General features: G+C 44.4%; 1 protein-coding gene across 2 annotated transcripts; it reads left to right on the forward strand.

The window, feature by feature from the left end:
- The first annotated feature begins 422 nt into the window (after positions 1-422).
- On the forward strand, positions 423-18,803 carry YIPF7 (Yip1 domain family member 7). 2 transcript variants are annotated; one of them, XM_056855743.1, is made up of 6 exons: positions 423-483; positions 3,897-4,013; positions 5,833-5,996; positions 10,087-10,232; positions 14,556-14,737; positions 18,641-18,803. In XM_056855743.1, exons 2-6 carry the CDS (start codon positions 3,898-3,900, stop codon positions 18,801-18,803), a joined length of 771 nt encoding a protein of 256 aa, XP_056711721.1. In that variant the 5' UTR covers positions 423-483; position 3,897. The 2 variants fall into 2 exon arrangements, with proteins under 2 accessions (XP_056711721.1, XP_056711722.1); XM_056855744.1 differs by lacking the exon at positions 423-483 and adding an exon at positions 4,279-4,293 and having other exon boundaries at positions 3,898-4,006; positions 5,856-5,996.
- Positions 18,804-19,018: the final 215 nt, after the last annotated feature.

Below are 19,018 nucleotides of genomic sequence, written 5' to 3' on the forward strand. Positions count from 1 at the left end.
ATGGCATTGAAGTCCCTCCCTTCCCCAAACCCCGCCCTCTTCAGGCTCCACTCCAAAATCCTCCTGTCGGTAGCAAAGAGGGACCTGGCAACCCTACCTAGAGCTGGTGGGAATTGTCACCCCCTCTTCCAAAACGTTTTGTTCAGTTATTAACAGTACAGGAACTTTATCTTCCTTTGTATCTTTTCACCTTAGACAATAAAGTTTTCACATTAAAAATTAAAATAATCCAATTTTAAAGCACAGTTTTGAAGCCCCTGGGAGGTGACTACTTTCTGTTTCATTTATTATTGTTGTTGCCATATAAATCATGTTTGTAATACTGTGTCCATGACACAGTATTTCCGTCATGCATCTGTTGGGAGGCCAAATTTAGGACTTTATATATAGTACAAGCTCGCTCCCATTTAACTCACTCTTGACTTGTTTTTCTTTGTGTAAGCTGCATCGATGGTAGGAAATTTTCATCTACAATATCGAGAGGTACAGGCCTTAAATTTAAAACATTATTTAAGGGGCCTAGTTCTAACTTCTAGCTAGTAAAAAATGCATACTTTGTACACATGGCAGTAATTGATAGTACTAACTAAGAGGGGGTTTTTTTTGTGCTTCTGAGAAATATCAAAAAGCATTATTTGAACTGAAAATTAAATTTTAAAATATGAACCAGAGATGTTGTAATCACTATTATGCTTCAGTTTGTAATTTTATATGTGCATAATTCATTGAGAAAGTCACATTTCTAATAAAAGATTCCTAATTTACTGGTTTATTAAAAATAAATCAGATGTTTGTTCTTAATGTGGAAACGTGTATATAATTTGTATACTCGAATGAAACTGATTTGCTATAGGGCATTATTTTTATTTTAAATGTTTTTGATACATGAAGGCATCAGAGTACAACCGATTAATTTGACAATAGTATATCATTCCAAATTAGTAAATATGCATTTTTTTGTGTTTTCTTTTTAAAAGATCTCTGTAGGAAACGGGTTGCCAGGTCCCTCTTTGCCATCAGTGGGAGATTTGGGGGGCGGAGCCTGAGGAGGGCGGGGTTTGGAGAGGGAGAGGGAGGGACTTCAATGCCATAGAGTCCAATTGCCAAAGCAGCCATTTTCTCCAGGTGAACTGAACTCTATCGGCTGGAGATCAGTTGTAATAGCAGGAGATCTTCTGCTATTACCTGGAGGTTGGCAACCCTATGGGAAACACTTATCAGATTTAAAAGCTTGTTGAAGAAATCCATGTATGATTTTTCGTTATTGCTTTATGAATGCAAAGGCTAATGAGTCATTCCACAGCCTAGGCAAATCTAGACCCAAAACTGAGGGGTGGAAACCCTCTCTTATGTCCCCCTCCACTCCATTGTATTATCCTGTACATACACACATGGGTATACCACTGTGCCTACACCCATACAAACCTACTTGACCACTCCAGTCGTCTTCAGAAGGCTTTGCTTCCGGTGCCCCTGGCACCTGAGCCTAGATGAGTAGCAACTAAGAAAGGGCCTTCATGATTGCGGCACCAAAACTTTGGAACTCCCTCACTAGAGAGATTTGTCTTTCTCCCACTATCGTTGTCCACCACCAACAGGTAAAGACTTTATTTTTTTTGCTTTGTTTGGCATTCCGAACCACGATTCCAAACTTGGGTTCAATCCTTGGAATTGTGCTTTGGAGAGAAGAGAACAAACCATAATTTAAGAACGTTAAGAAGAACCCTGCTGGATCAGACCAGTGGTCCATCTAGTCCAGCATCCTGTCCCACACAGTAGCCAACCAGTTCCTCTGGAGGTCCAACAACAGGGCGTAGAGGATGAGGAGTTCCACTGATGTTGCCTCTTGGCACTGGTATTCAGAGGTTTACTCCTTTGGATTGTGGAGGTTCCCTTTAGTCACCGTGGCTAGCAGTCACTGATAGACCTGTCCTCCATGAATCTGACTAGTCCCCTTTTAAAGCCATCTGTGCCTATGGCCATCACTACATCTTCTGGTAGCAAATTACACATTTTAAACATTTGTTGTATGAAGAAGTATTTCCTTTTGTCTGGCCTGAATCTCCTGCCTGCCAGCTTCATAGGATGCCCTCAAGTTATAGTATTTTGGGAGAGGGAGAAAAAGTACTGTTTGTCAACTCTGTCCACAATTTTGTCATTTTCCCCTTAGTCTTTTCTAAACTGAAAAGTCCCAGACTCTTCATCCTTTCCTCATAGGAAAGATGCTCCAAACTCTGAATCATCTTGGTTGCCCTTTTCTGTACTTACTTCCAGCTGTGTGATGTCCTTTTGGAGATATGGCGATCAGGGCTGTGCACAGTGTTCCAAATGAGGCCACATCATAGATATATACAGGGGCATTATAATACTGGACATTTTATTTTCAATCCCTTTCCTAATAATCCCCAACACAGAGTTTGTTTTTTTGACTGCTGCAGCACGCTGGGTTGACACTTTCATTGAGCTGTCTACTGTGACCCCAAAGTCTCTTTCCCTCTCATTCTCAGCAAGTTCAGACTTCATTAGCATATACTTGAAGTTGGACTTTTTGTTCCAGTATACATCTCCGTACACTTGCCAATATTGAACTTCACTTGCCACACTGTCGCCCACTCACCTATTAGGTAGAGATTCTCCTGGAGCTCTTCACAGTCATCCTTTCCCCGCCACCATCCTGAATAATTTTGTGTCATCTGCAAACTTGGCGTTTACGTTGTTCACCCCAGGCTCCAAATCATTTATGAACAAATTAAATAGATCCAGCCCCAATACCAATCCTTGTGGGGGCCCACTATTTACTTCTCCCCATTGTGAGAACTGCCCATTTATTCCTAATTTATGATGTCCAGGAATCTCATTTCCACAGCATGACTCAAGCACATGTTTACCCAGACAATGTGAGGGTAGTTAAAGTCTCCCAGTATTACAGCATTATCTGCTTTAGTCACCTCCCTTATTACCTTCTTCATCAGCCTTAAGGGTTTGATCAGGTAGGCAATAGTTTACCCCCACTTGTAAGTAACCCTGAGGGCCCAGTATTTCCACCCATATCCCTAACAACCCTCGACTCTCATGACCTCTTTGTCTCCACACCTCTTTGTCATCCTACCTTCATGTCCAACTTCTATTGTGCTCTTATCAATATTACCCTGAGTGTTTATACATCATCCCTTTGGACAGATCTATCCAGAACTGGAGGCTGGTTGGCTTTTCCCCTGGGATTAGTTTAAAATTAGTGGTTCAGAGGTAAAAATCAACTATGGTGTCTGCAAAGGGACAATTCATACTCTAGTTTTTAAACTCAGCTAGAGAAAAAACAACCCTGACCTGGATAGCCCCAGGCTAGCCTGATCTCATCAGATCTCAGAAGCTAAGCAGGGTCAGCCCTGGTTAGTACTTGGATGGCAAGTAATACGAGGGTCGTGACCTGACGTGGCAATGGCAAACCACCTCTGAACGTCTCTTGTCTCCCAAACTTTATGGGGCTGCCATAAGTCAGCTGTGACTTGATGGCACAAAACAAAAACATCAAGATACCGTTGCCGTATCACTACTTGTGAATGGCTTGAGTTCAACAGACCCACGCTATGTGATTTAGCTCTACCTGCAGCACCTCCTATATAAACTTCCTCTTTGTGCCAGCAGAGAACAGATTGGATCCCATTCTAGCATAAGAGCCTCTTGCAGCAGAGAAAGGCTCCTTCTGGCGGAGGAAGGCTCCTGACTTAATAGGTGGTGTGACAATATACAAACAAATGTTTACCTTATATCAAAGGGTTGCACTGTTAGTTCGCATAGTTCTGGGATTTCTAACTTCACCTCCAAAAGATGTGTAGACAAAACATTTACCATATTAAACATTTCATCATTACTAAAGAACTTTTCCTTCTTCTCAGAATGTCAGACTTTGAGCAATTTGATATAGACTTTTACCAGTCAAACTATACTGCCAGTGATCAAGAACAAGATTACAATGGGTCTGGCACCCCTGGAAGTGTTTATGGGAGCAAAAGGTAAGTGCTTAAATCTGCAGGCAATACAGTTTTGTTTGAACATTGATAGCAATGCTTGTCTTCGGCAGGTGGGCTCCTTAATGGGACTAGCCCTCTGCAATTATCTGTTCCACTGATCTATTGCTCCAACCACATAGGTTATTCCAAGCATGTCATTTGAGATTCTTTCCTTGCCAGTAGTTTTCTTGATTGAGTCTTCAGACTGTTTTATACAATATCCAGCGCAGATTACTCTTCCTATCACCAAGAGCGTACACCTCTGTAGCATTTGAATACAGTCATTGTGTTTCCAACATATACAAATGCATACCAGTCTCCAAAAATATGCACATTCACATCTTACATATCCCTCCCCCCCCCCCGACGGTATTATCCTAACACATCTGTGAGACATACACCACACCAAATAATTATCAGGATCTTTCTAGATTCCGTAGGGCCTGTAAGACAAAATTGTTCTGACGGTCGTTTCAGGGAGGACAGTCGGGGACAGTTTCCTACCAGCTATTAGCAGTGCCGCCTGTTTTTGACAGCAATCTGCGATGTTGGCTGTTGGGTGCCAAATGATCATGTTTTATTCTGATGTCTGAGCTAGGATATTTTGGAGGGGTTGTACTTCAAGATTTTGTAACTATGTCAGATTATTTATTGAATGTTGTGAGCCGCCCCGAGCCCTGTGACCCAGGGAGGGGAGGAGTAGAAGTCTAATTTTTTTTTTAAGGATTACAATTTTTAAAAATTAAATCATGGACCAATTCACACTTACAGATACATTGCCTGGCTTCTTCCTATGTGACTCTGGTAATATGTCTATGATGAAACCACAAGAACAGAACCAATGAAGCGGTCCTTTTCCCCAAACTATTGTCCAGGAAGACAACATCTGCTTAATAAGGACCTAGATTACTGTCCCCATTCATGGGCTTTCTTCATGCAATGTTATTGGCATGGTGTAGGAAGAAGGGGGTAGGGGATATGGTCCATGGCAGCTAAGTGTAGTCTGCACCAAAACATTTTGAAGGGTTATTTTGAACACATGAAGCTGCCTTCTACTGAATCAGACCATCGGCCCATCAAGTTCAGTATTGTCTACTCAGACTGGCAGCAGCTCTCCAGGGTCTCTGGCAGAGAGAGGTCTTTCACATCACCTACTGCCCGATCCTTTTAACTCCCATATGATTCTACCCAGTGACCTGGATTATCATCAGGTGCCTTATTCTAGATGCCCCACTTTGTCAGATGGAACTAGAGATAAGGTCTTTTTGGTGATGGAACAGTGCTTTGGAACATCCTCCCAGTGTGTCTGGCAACTCAACTACCTTGTGGTTCTTGAAGCAACGAGTGAATACTATTTTATTCTCAAACAATTTTATTTCACATGTACTTAGTTCTGGTGTTTGTTATTACTTTTCCTTTTTTAATACATTTGAATTAACATGAATTAAGTATGTTAATGACATGTAATTTTTTTTAATTGAGTGGTCTAAAACCGATCTTTAATTTTAAAAAATAATAATATAGGAAGGCAGAACAAGTGGAATTATTCCACTCAGGTTATAGCGCCTGCCTGTTTCAAAGTGGCATCTTGCCAACTTCTAAGAAGCTTAATTTTGGAAGTGTTGAAATCATAAGTAGGTATGGAAGACATGTTTGCATGTAAGGCCGCAATGATTTGAGACCCAAAGTACACATCCCTCAGGGACACCCTAATCCCTTATACCCTTGTAAGTTCATTTCAATCAAGAGCACTGGCTATTTCTAGGAACATGTTGTTCAACTTTGGTACTCTGTTCTACTTTTATTGTTCTCTATATTGTAGGGGTCAGAAAGGGGACAAACCACAGCAGGATGCATTCACTCGTCCAGAAATGCTTTCATCTCAGCCCTACACAGGCCAGATTTTTCAACCAGCACACCCTTCTGAATTCCCATATGATAACACTTATCCTGACAGCTTTGATGAAGAACCTCCTTTGCTAGAAGGTACAAAATTAAAACACTTAATTACTTTTTTTTTTTTTTGCAAGTTCCAGCAGCTATGCATAAAGCGGAATTTGTTCGCACCCCTCACAGATTTCTGTGGCATCAGGAAAGTGATTTATTTTGCCCATATATTAAATGTACATGTGTAATAGTAAAGGGTTTTCAATTTAAATAACATGATGCCAAATTTATGCTGTTAGCAAGAAGTTATTTAAGCCGTCTTGCATTTCCAGAGGCAGGTGGAATATAAATTGATTGATTGATTGATTGATTGATTGATTGATTGGGAGGAGCTAGGAACCCCTCGTTTCCCACTGTGGATGGCTTTAAGTCAATCACTGTTGCTTCACATAGCCTGCCCACAGCATTGTTGTGAAAATAAAAGGGAGGCTGTGAGAAATTGTATTGATAGGGTTGTCAAATCCCTCTTTGCCACCGGTGGGAGGTTTTTGGGGCAGAGCCTGAGGAGGGCGAGGTTGGCAACCTAGAGGTTGACAACCCTATGTGTTGAGTTCCTTGGGGAATGGGGGGGGGGATAAAACTGAATAATTTAATACAGTTTCTGCATTGATGATAACCTTGCAAAAGCAATCGCTTTCCCCTGAAATATGTTCCTTTCCCTCCTCCCAACAGGAGAAATGCACATTTCCCTACACAATCGGTTTGACAGCCCCCTGGTGGGGATGGGGATACCCCCTCCCCCAGCTCCTGTTTCCCGTCACCACTCAGAGCAACAGTGGGAGGAAAATAAAGTACAAAATGGCCATCAGGCCTGTGGTGTGACATGGGAACCTGGAAATGATGTCATTAGGGTTGCCAGGTCCCTCTTTGCCACCGGCAGGAGGTTTTTGGGGTGGAGCCTGAGGAGGGCAGGGTTTGGGGAGGGGAGGGACTTCAATGCCACAGAGTCTAATTGCCAAAGCAGCCATTTTCTCCAGGTGAACTGATCGCTATTGGCTGGACATCAGTTGTAATAGCAGGAGATCTCCAGCCACCACCTGGAGGTTGGCAATGGCAACCTTATCCTGGATCTAATGGGCTGGCTCACTCAGGGCCATAGGCTGTGAGTCATGATCCTCAGGGTTGCCAACCTCCAGATGGTGGCTGGAGATCTCCTGCTATTACAACTGATCTACAGGCAATAGAGATAGGTTCTCCTGGAGAAAATGGCCGCTTTGGCAATTGGACTCTATGGCACTGAAGTCCCTCCCCTCCCCAAACCCCACCCTCCTAGACTCTGCCCCCAAAGCCTCCCACTGGTAGCAAAGAGGGACCTGGCAACCCTAGGTCTGGGAAACTCTAATCCAACGTGCCAGAAAACATAACATGTAGTTTAGTCCTGAGAGAGAGAGAGAGCTCCAGTTATTTCCCAACTGGAAACCCTATCCAGAAGTGATGTTACAGCATCAGTGGGGTGATCTTAGAGCAGTGTCATCACTTCTGGGTTCACGCCAAAAGTGACATCACACCACGAGAGTGATGTCATTCCTTTGTCCCCACCCACCCCTGTCCTGCTGCTTGCCAGCAAATGGCTGACAAGCCTACCAGACGGGCTTCTTTCTGCAAAGCTTGTCCTTAGATCACAGGACCAGGACTTGTTCAAGGTATTTGGTCACCCCAAGCAAGGCACCCCCATCATCTTCTGGGCCTGCAGTGCTGCCCGCTGGCAGCGCAGTGGGCCCAGGAAGGGATGCCAGTCTCCTCCCCATGCCACTGACGGCTGGGAGCAAGCTGACGGCCCTCACTGTGCCACCCCCAAGAGACAGTTTAGTAGATTGGCCAGTGAACTGCCTCTGCATAGGTCATAATCCTAAATGAAACTGTGCTAAAAAACTGGCAAATATTCAATCCTAGTCTGCCAAATCAGAGAAAGAAGGGGGGGATTAAAAAAATTGATTTGTTGTTTTGCATTTGTAACGCAGACACATGTTTACGTTCCAAAGGGCAGCACCACAATTTGCATGGAAAATAAAGGCATTAAGTCATTTTTATGGCATATGCATCATATACTTTACTGCCTCTGGATGACAGTATCGCGATAAATTTTGCATTCAGATTTCACAGCATTGCCTTTCCCTCCGTATTTATATTGCATAATCAGATATCATGTTAAGGTGCCTATAATTAATAAACACTTGTTATAATCTTGTTTACATATCTTGTAATAAATTTGCCAGTTTTTTTTAAAAAAGGAAAGAATATTACGGTGGCTTATTCTCATTCTAAAGAAAAAACTCAAGAAAGTTCCTGGGAGTCGTGGTAGGTCTATATTTCTGTAATAGCGTCGGACCAACTCTGTCCGATTTTTAAAAATTAATTTAAAACCCTGTTTGTGAAATCCTTAGCTGAGATAAACCTCCACCTCATCACATTATATAAATGCCAGTAAGGTTTATATCTTCACAAGATCCCACTGACATAAATAACAATAACATGGGGATAACTCTACCTGCTCTTCCCCTGCCTCAGGGCCGCCTTCACAATACCTGAGGTGAGGCAGCAGCTGAGATCCAGGGCTTCCAGTAGGGCCAACTGCCACCACTTTCCTGTTGCCCTCCAGTGTCACCTCCCCCACCCATTTGCAGAGCTGCAGGTGCTGCTCCTGCTGCTTATGCTCCTGGCTGCACATGATGTCCAGGGGAGTAGGCTTACCAGGTCCAGTTGGTCAATCGGCAGGAGGTTTTCTGGAGCGAGCGGTGCCTGTGCACCAACGCACCTACATCACTTCCAGTTTACTCGGAAGTGATGGGGACGCTCTCTCAATCTCGGCCAAAATTCGGCTGAATTTGCTAGAGCGTCCACGTCGCTTCAGGGAAAACCCTGAATTGACGTAGGCGCGTCACACGTGTGCAAGTGCATGGGGTGCCCGCCAGCCCTCAGCTGGTCAGCGGGCAGCCCGGTGGATTGGCGGTATTTTACCCGCCACCACCGGGCACTTGGCAACCCTACGGGAGTCAGATAGGGTTGTGAACCTCCAGACTAAATTTTCCAGTAACAGTAGGCACTTCCAACAGTGGAACAACTTTCCTGCTTCCCCCTTCCATTCATATCCCCCAAAGGCTGCTTCTGAGGGACAGAGAACCCCCAGGAATTGCATGAAGGTCAAGCTGGGAGTCAGCAGCAGAAAGGGGGAATTGCCATCAATTACCTCTCCCCTTTCATTAGTTTGGATCCAACCAAGGATATTTTCACCACTCCCAATAGGCCTAGGGATGCCAACCTCTAGGTACTAGCTGGAGATCCCCTGCTATTACAACTGATCTCCAGCTGATAGAGATCAGTTCATCTGGAGAAAATGGCCGCTTTGGCCATTGAGCTCTATGGCATTGAAGTCCCTCCCCTCCCTAAACCCTCCCCTCCTCAGGCTCTGCCCCCAAAACCTCCCACAGGTGGCAAAGAGGGACCTGGCAACCCTAAGTGGGCCCATTGAATTTGTTAGGATGGGTCGCTCCTTAGGTAGACCTGCAGGGCTCAATCCCAACTTCCTCTTCTGACGTTGAAGCCGGAAGTGATTCTGTTGCCTGCTTGAGATCCTGAAGATTGCTGCGTACTGCCATTTTCTTGTGTGTCCTTTTGAAAACTGGCTGTCAGCAAAAACAAAACAGCATCTTGTGCAACAAAATGCTAAAGGCAGGTCATGAAAAGCACAAAAAATGGCAGTTCCAACTCTATAGGCAGCCCTTGGCATCCATCAATAGGGTTCCTTATTGGAGCCAGTCTGATTTGATATATATATAAAGAAAACAACAACATGCATCTTTGATACCTTCCTTGTTCTCAAAGTTAATTTGTCTAGTTATTGAAAGTTTGCTTGATAAGTATTTACATCATTCAAAAAATGCAGTCAAGCCACATGGAGTCACTGTTGACATTTGGTTTGCATCGTTTTCCTTTTCATAACAGAGTAATCAATACCTCCCAATTTAAAGTCCAAATTAAGTCTTGGCTACAGCACATGAGTCAGGGTAATTTGCTTACACCCAATTCTCTGTTTTATTATTTGGGGACTAAAACGTTCCCTGGTGTACTGTTATATAAAGATTTTGTTTTAGGACAATGAACAATTTTTGAAACTTTCCCCCCATTGCAGAACTGGGGATCAACTTTGATCACATCTGGCAAAAAACATTAACGGTCCTCAACCCGATGAAGCCAGCAGATGGCAGCATCATGAATGAGACGGATTTGACGGGGCCGATGGTTTTCTGCTTGGCCCTCGGAGCCACGCTGCTGATGGTATAGTGTGGTAGAAACCGTTGGCGTTCTAATCACAACTGTGTCTGTGGGATTGCAAAAGGGATTGAGCCATTTCTTCAGTTTGCATGGGAAAGAGGTCTAATTACATGGGATATCAGGAGATTTCCCCCCCCCCTTCCACAGGGAAGGAGGGAGATGGGGAAAGAGAGAGAGAGAGAGAGAGAAATGAGCAAACAGCATAAATCCAAAATAGTTCTGCTGAAACTGATGGAGAAGTAAACATAGGCCTTTTATGCAGGGATGTTTCCCTGCGATCGCCCCCGCTGACTGCTTCGGGGCTTCCTTTTTGATTATGCGTGCCTTTTCCGCCCATCAGAGGTTGCCTCGCTCTCCCCGCACGTTTTGTCCGCATTTTCCAGATTCTGGCTAAACAGCATCTGGGAAACCCAGGCAAAACGCGCGGAGAGAGCAATGCGACCTCTGACTGGTGGGAAAGGCATTCATAGAGCCAACAGAGAGAAAGGCATGCACGTGTGGTGTAGTGGTTAAGAGTGGTGGACTCTAAGCTGGAGAACCGGGTTTGATTCCCCACTCCTCCACATGAAGCCAGCTGGGTGACCTTGGGCTAGTCACAGCTCTCTTAGAGCTCTCTCAGCCCCACCAACTTCACAGGGTGTCTGTTGTGGGGAGGGGAAGGTAAGGTGATTGTAAGCCGGTTTGATCCTTCCTTAAGTGGTAGAGAAAGTCAACATATAAAAACCAACTCTTCTTTTTCCACTCGTTGGGCTGGATCCAACCAGCTTTTATATTGGTGAAAAAAGAGGGGATTCCTTTGGCCACCCAAAAAGGCCACGCTAGGGAACATGGGACCTGCATGGATTAAAGCTGTGCGGGATAGGGGCTGAACTGGGAAGGAGTGCTCAGCAACACCAAGAGCAAAAGCTAGCTGGATCCAGCTTTATTTTCACTGCGCCAAGTTCCTCTCTGTACATCCCGCAGTATATCAAAGCGAGTTTTCATTTAGTGACTGTCCTGCCTTCTCCTGCCTCTGGCAGGCACAGCAATTTGTTAATCTTAGATTAAGCTGCTAAGTAGGGCCGTGTCAATTAATCAAACGCTCTGGAACAAACAAGTTAAAATATTAGCTGATTATTGCTGGCATTGTGTTTATGCACGCCATCTGTACGAAATATTGCAGCTCAAACCTCCCTGCCCAAATTGAAAATGCTAAACCTATTGAAAACCTTTAATGACTGCCGAGGTGGTTGATAGTAATCTGTTACGCTAATAGCAGTATATACCGCCACATCGGCAGCAATCTTGGAAGTGCTAGAAATATGAGTTTTTGCAAAAGGCTGCTACCTGTTGATGTTCATTTGAAGAGGAAGAGGTTCCACCAGGCATCGTCCTGACACCCTTTCTTCTGGAGTCAGTGGTAGTAGACTTCAAACACTTAGAAAACCTTTTAAAAATAGCAAGCGGCTAAAAAATACGCATCCCAAGAACAGCCAATTGTCATTGACTGAGTAACCTTTTTTCCCCAATTCAATTCAAGACCTTTATTGGCATACAACTGAGTAACCTTGCTGCTTTCTGCAATGCTAGATGCAACTTAAGTGGGAAAATAACATACTTGTATGAAAACTGTTAAACTGTTCACACACAAAAAAGAGAGAGAGAGAGAGAGAGAGAGAGAGAGGGCTTCTCCCTGAGAAGCTGGTTTAGTTTGCTTTATAGAGATCATTGTTTTGCATTGGGACTTGAAGTTTACTTCGAAACAGTATACCCACAGCTTCAGGGGTGTGGAGGGTAGGGATGCCAGCCTCCAGGTGGGACCTAAGGATCCCCCAGAATCACAACTCATCTCCAGAGTGCAGAGACCAATTCCCCTGGAGAAAACGGATGCTTTGGAGGTTGGACTCTATGGTATTGTACCTAGGGCTGCCAACCTCCAGGTAGTAGCAGGGGTTTTCAAGTCGAGAGACTAAAAGAGGTGGTTCCATTTTTACATTATGTTATCTGTGGACAGCGTTTGGGTGGGAGGTGCAGATGCAGACAGCACACCACAGGTTTTCCAATCTATGGCCCGCCACAATGAGGTCTCCGTGAAATCTAGGCCTCTGCATCATTGAAAACAATGAGATGGAACTTGACAAAGACCAGCCCAGCTTTTACTGAGTTCAATGAGGCCTAGTTATAATTAACATTTCCCAAATATTGTACCCAGTTTCTTATATTGGCCCTGACTTGGATGGCCCAGGCTAGCCTGATCTCGTCAGATCTCAGAAGCTAAGCAGGGTCAGCCCTGGTTAGTATTTGGATGGGAGACCACCAAGGAATACCAGGGTTGCTGTGCAGAGGAAGGCACTGGCAAACCACCTCTGTTAATCTCTTGCCATGAAAACCCAAAAAAGGGGTCGCCATCAGTCGGCTGCGACTTGAAGGCACTTTACACACACACATCTTATATTAGGCCAAACTGTTTTTTAAATTTTATTTTCCAATTTGTAACCCACTTTAGACATAAAGGACTCTCAAGGTTCCTTATAAGTTGTAAGAGTAATATCATCATTTAAAGCTCAATTAAAAACTTTAATTAAAAACATTCATATTATGCATTCTTCATTAGGCACAGAGGTTTGGAGCAATCAATAAACAGAAATATTATTATATCTCCAGGCTGATGACTGTTTGACTCAGTCTGCTAGTTTCACCCATCCCTCACCGCCCTATTAAATGGTGTTTTAAATGGTGCTATTACTGGAGAGCTATCCTGAGGAAAATAATCGGCCTCAGCAGACATCCTGTCAGGAAGACTTTTCTTCCTGAAATTTAGTTTTATTCCCAATTTGTCTTTGTATCTTTTTGTGTGTGTCATTTGCCTTCAAATATCTTTGATTTGCCTGTTAGAGACTTTAATCTTCCTGCTACCTGCTTCCTGCTCCCTCGGAGCTCCTTCTGAGCAAAAGAAAGGCTTTTTTAAAGCGAGGCTTGGATTTCTCCCACACACACACACACTTCTTTCAGATTGCTCCATTTTTTGTTATTTGTTCTTAAAATGCTTTTTTATGCGGTAGTTGGGTCTGGGGGGAAGGAAATCTTCTCTCAGGGTGAGTACGGCAAAGTCAGCCAATTAAAGAGCAGCAGGGACTTGATTTGAACTTGGGTGACTACTTTTCTGTATTCATGCCTCCATTAGCACACAGTTTCGTCCCTGATCATTCCAGCCAGTGCACACAGTTTCCCCCAACCTGGGTTACTTTGATCCTGGCTGAAACGGGGAATAAAGGAGGCTAAAGTGACGTTAAGTTGCATTACTGCAGTCAAAAGCTCTGCTCATGACCTGAGTTCGATCCCGACGGAAGTCGGTTTCAGGTAGCCGGCTCAAGGTTGACTTAGCCTTCCATCCTTCCGAGGTCGGTGAAATGAGTACCCAGGGAAGATTACTGGGGAAGGCACTGGCAAACTACCCCGCAAACAACGTCTGCCTTGGAAACGTCGGGATGTGACATCACCCCATGGGTCAGGAATGACCCGGTGCTTGCACAGGGGACCTTTACCTTACCTTTAAAGCGGCCATGCATAAATGACCTAACAGAGGTGGTTTGCCAGTGCCTTCCTCTGCATAGCAACCCTGGTATTCCTTGGTGGTCTCCCATCCAAATGCTAACAAGAGCTGACCCTGCTTAGCTTCCAAGATCTGACAAGATCAGGTTATACCATGCTGCCTTCCTTCCCTCCCCCTTCCCTTATTAGATGCTGTTAAACTAGTATTTCTAGATATTCAATGAACACTCAAAAACCATTAACACTGTTGGGAATCCAATTTGATTATACAGGGTTTGAGGTGCTGTGATTTTTAAAAGCTACCTCCGTGATGGTCACATTTAAATAGATACTTGGGGTTGGATACTATAAACCTGAACAGAAGGTAGTTACGGAATAGATCTCTCCCCTTTCTCTTATACCCCCTGAAATACTTTTTCTTAGGTTTGGGGAGCCCTAGAGTGGAATGCAGAAAGAAGGGGGAATTTGCAGATATCTGCCTCCAATTCTTACACGACCTCCTGCTTCATTCACAGAAGGACACAAAAAGGGGAGAGGGGTTAATTCTGTTTATTTCTCTTCAAGCTTCAGCCCCCCACACTTCAACCACTCTGTTCCCAAGGGGCTGCCAACCCACAGGAGCATTTCTCAGGGAGAACAGGGAAAGATCAGTGCCACAAACCTCTTCCTTTCATGGTCCTAAGGATCTAACCCTTAAAAAGTATCCAATCCCTGTGATATAAAGGAGAGACACCCCCCGCTGCCTTTCAAGTCCGCCCACCATGACTTTGTCTTTATCTTTCTTCCTTTCCATAGGCGGGAAAAGTTCATTTTGGTTATGTCTATGGCATGAGTGCCCTGGGATGCATCACAATCCAAGCTTTGTTGAATCTGATGAGCATAGCAAGTGTTTCATATGGATGTGTGGCCAGTGTTCTAGGCTACTGCCTGCTGCCCATGGTGATTCTGTCCAGCTATGCAGTGGTTTTCTCTCTACAGTAAGTAGCGCATCATCTGGAATGCTGGCGGGTTGCTTTGAATGGTTGGGGAGAAGGGCCGGCCTAACCATATGGGTGAACCAGGCATTTGCCTAGGACACCAGGCTTTAAGGGGCAACAAACTAGATAGAGGTGATTTTATTTTATAATGTGTATGTGGTGGTATGTGCTATCACTAGACTTCTCCCTTTTCTCTACAATGAATGTGGGGAATTCACACAAATTATAGCTTGCCTATGGCATCAAAAACCCTTGGGATGGCCCTGGTTGGGACAGGAAGATTATATTCTCACTCTGGGATTATTTGGGACTGAGGACCCACGTTGGAGTCTGAGGAAAATGATGGGGGGAAAAGACATGGGTGGGGGGGTCTTTAAAAACATTTTTAAGAGTTATGTTGATGGATCCGATCACAAATCCATTGGAAGGCAATAGCAAACCACCTCTGCTTATCTCTTGTCTTGGAAACCCCATGAGGGGTCGCTATAAGTCTATTATTATTATTATCATCATCATTATTATCATTATTATCATTATTATTGCCAGCTAAGGGTTGGGAAATATCTGGATATTTTTGGGGTGGAGCCTGAAGAGGGCAGGGTTTGGGGAGGGGAAGGGTCTTCAGTGCCATAGAGTCCAATTGCCATAGTGGCCATTTTCTCCAGGTGAAACTGATCTCTGTCGGCTGGAGATCAGTTGTAATAGCAGGAGATCTCCAGCGAGAACCTGGAGGTTAGCAGCCATTGTTATTATTGTTGTTATTATTATTATTATATCATAACAATGATCAGCCAGATGTCCTCACAAGCTCACAGACAGGCTATGATAGTGGTGGCCATCCCCATTATCTGTCCGCAGTGCTCAAAGATATGCTGTCTTTATAAATAATAGCTAATAATAGCTAATAGCTATGGAAAGACAGGCAGTCCAATCCTGAAAGGGGGGTACTTACAAGTCATCCAGGGACAGCGCAGCCGCGCTGCCTTTTTTGCATCTTGCAGCAGCGGGGGGTGGGGGCAAGCGATTTTTCCCCAAGCCCCATGAAACTCGCCCATAGAGTTTCATGGGGCTGCACCACCTTTTTCCAGGCATAACTCGATGTCAGCTCTGCCCCCGGGAATGCCCCCCAGGATACTGGTGCGAGGACTTGTGTCGAAAAAATGCTGCCAAGGAGGCAACGCTGGCTCCTGAGCCTTGCGCTGCCGCATGATGCCCATACACTGGTGTAAGTGCCCTTGCGCCAGCATCTGTGCCCACTTGTCTGGCGCAAGTGGCACTTACACGGGCATAGGGGCCATGCCGCCTGCTCAGTAGCTCCGCCCTCCCCTTCAGGATTGCACGGTTATTGCCCATAATGCTCTCTAATCTGATATATTAGGACAATCCAAGAAAGAGACCTTCCACTTTATCCTCTGCTTTATGCTTGATGTGCTGCCTTTGCATTCCTCCTCCTCTTTTCTCCCACGTAAAAATCATAGTAGTAGACACTGTAGAACAATTCTGGAAAGCTGCAGCCAGAAAATAGAAAAACTTCCTGTTGTATCTTTTAAAAAATGAATATAAACGCATTTCGCTGTCACGAGTGTTCATTTTTGGGGGCTTTCTAAAAGCAAAGTAAGGCTTTGTACCTTACTCCACATTTCCATGGAATGGTTTGAGCCTGCCTGGCCGTAAACCAGATTCTAAAGGATTTCTTGTTCCCTTGATAGGACAGACCGTGGTTTTAGCCGCAGGAGCCATTCATTCTATCGTGCCTTGACAGCAATCAGCAGGTGTAATTGATTAACCTAGTTAATAAATTTTTTATTTATTCAGTGGTGTCTATGTGTGTTTAAAAGACAGATGGGACTCATTCCAGAAGACAGCTGTCACACTGGCTGCAGAAATACTACTGATTTAATCAAGTGCCCAAGGATTGAAACCATCTAGTGAAATAACTACAATTTAATTTGTAACATTTTCTTTTTTCTTTTCGCTTATGTTATTGTAAATCTCCACATAGCTCTAGATGAATAGTGGTGGAAAGTGCTGTCAAGTCACTGTCGACTTACGTCGACCCCAAAGGGTTTTCAAGACGAGACGTTCAGAGGTAGTTTTCCATAGAGAGTCAGCATGGTGTAGTGGTTAAGAGCAGTAGTTTGGAGTGGTGGAGTCTGACCTGGAGAATTGGGATTGATTCCCCACTCCTCCACATGAGCGGCGGACACTAATCTGGCGAACTAGATTTGTTTCCCTACTCCTACGCATGAAGCCAGCTTGGTGACCTTGGGCTAGTCACTGCTCTCTTAGAGCTCAGCCCCACCTACCTCACAAAGTGTCTGTTGTGGGGAGGGGAAGAGAAGGTGATTGTAAGCCGGTTTGATTCTCCCTTAAGTGGTAGAGAAAGTCGGCATATAAAAACAATCTCTTGTTCTTGTTCTTCTCTTTCTCCTTTGTCTGTCTGTGCATAGGGAGAGAGTTCTGAGAGAACTGTGACTGGCCCAAGGTCACCCAGCAGGCTTCGTGTGGAGGAGTGGGGAATCGAACCCAGTTCTCCAGATTAGAATCTGCCACTCTTATCAACTACACCACACTGCCTTTTCTAGATTAATAGTTTATATAAATTAATAAAGACATACAATGACAGCATACATCCTTTCAAATCAGCCAGTTTTTTGAACAGCAGAGGGTGAGAAATGAAGGCAATCTAAACAAGAAGTGTACAAAATCAATTTGTAACAAAAAATAACAATATTTAATACACCAAGAATATCATAAGCGCAGACTCTGTTTGCACAGTCAATTAGACAACTGGTTTCTGGTTAAAGACCCCTTCAAACAGTTTCTTCTTCATTATGTACTGCTGACCCTATTGTATTCATGCTTCCAGAACATCATAAAAATTACAGGTCCTTTAAGAAATCAATAAACATTGTTACAAACATTTGTATATCAATGCAAACAAACGCTCAGTGGTGAATAGACTAGTGGTCTTCAGCCTCTCCAGACCCAGGACCCCTAAGCATGGGACCCAGTAAGCTGCAGGCATATGACAGGAAATCATGTGGCATAAAAATCATGAGGCAGGAAGAAGGGGAGCCATAGTTCAAGAAGGATATAGACAAGCTGGAATGTGTCCATAGAAGGGCAATGGGGATAGTGTGGGGTCTGGAGACCAAGTCCTGTGATCCCCTGCTACTACAACTGAGGTCAGTTCCCCTGGAGAAAATGGCTGCTTTGGCAATTAGACTCTATGGCATTGAAGTCCCTCCCTTCCCCAAACCCCACCCTCTGCAGGCTCCGCCCCCAAAATCTCCCGCCGGTGGCAAAAAGGGACCTGGTAACCCTAATTCAGGAGTATCCGGTAGTAGAATGGAATGCACCATTTCAAACTGTGGATGGTCAAAAGCATGCACGTGGAAAAAATGTGCGCAGCAGGGAGAAACATTCTGCACCCTCCCTTTGCTTGCTCCGCAGTCTCTTGCTCCGCACTCGGAAGTGGTGGAGTCCTTCCTCCCGCCTCAGCATTTTACCACCCGCACGAGCCAACCAGGCCGAAAGCTGTAGTGCAGAAATGCCTGTATCGAGATTGTGTAATACATGCGTTACATGATGTTTACATTGTCTTTTTTCCCCTCTGCCAGATGCTTCTGGTTTTTCGTCTCGCAGTCCTGGCAAATTAGACGGCAGCTTGCTAATTTAATACCTGTTGCCACTTTAGTCTGTTGAATATTATATATATTATATTAAAAATCCAAAGCGCAAAGTGACTGGCTTCACACCTCCCTTGGTTTGTTTGCCTTGATGTTGGATTGTTTAATTTGCTGCTGTCCCTTGGCTGTCGTTGCATGGCTTGAACTGTTGTAATGATTCCACTCTTATTAATTGGTGACATTTCCCCCCTTTTGCTGTTGTTTCTTGCAGGGGCATTCTAGGGACGTTGCTAGCGCTGGTCATTATCGGATGGTGCAGCCTGTCTGCCTCTAAGATATTCACTTCGGCTTTGGCTATGGAAGGCCAGCAGCTCCTCGTGGCCTACCCCTGTGCTTTACTCTACGGCCTGTTTGCGCTTATGACCGTTTTCTGAGCTGCATCTCCTGGCTATTCTACCCTGTCTATATAATTTCTAATTGCAGGATTGGAAAGGGAAAAAAGCATCTTTGGGCAATCTTTTAGAGAAATCATCAGATCATCAGATTAAAGCTCGGGACAAACAGATGAAGAAGAACGGTGGTCATGCCATTTTGCCTTCCCTGAATCAGGTGGTTTTACAAAACTGTAGACAAAAGTCTCTGTTAAAGC

This window comes from Euleptes europaea, chromosome 9, assembly GCF_029931775.1.
Source record: "Euleptes europaea isolate rEulEur1 chromosome 9, rEulEur1.hap1, whole genome shotgun sequence".
Classification (NCBI taxonomy): domain Eukaryota; kingdom Metazoa; phylum Chordata; class Lepidosauria; order Squamata; family Sphaerodactylidae; genus Euleptes; species Euleptes europaea.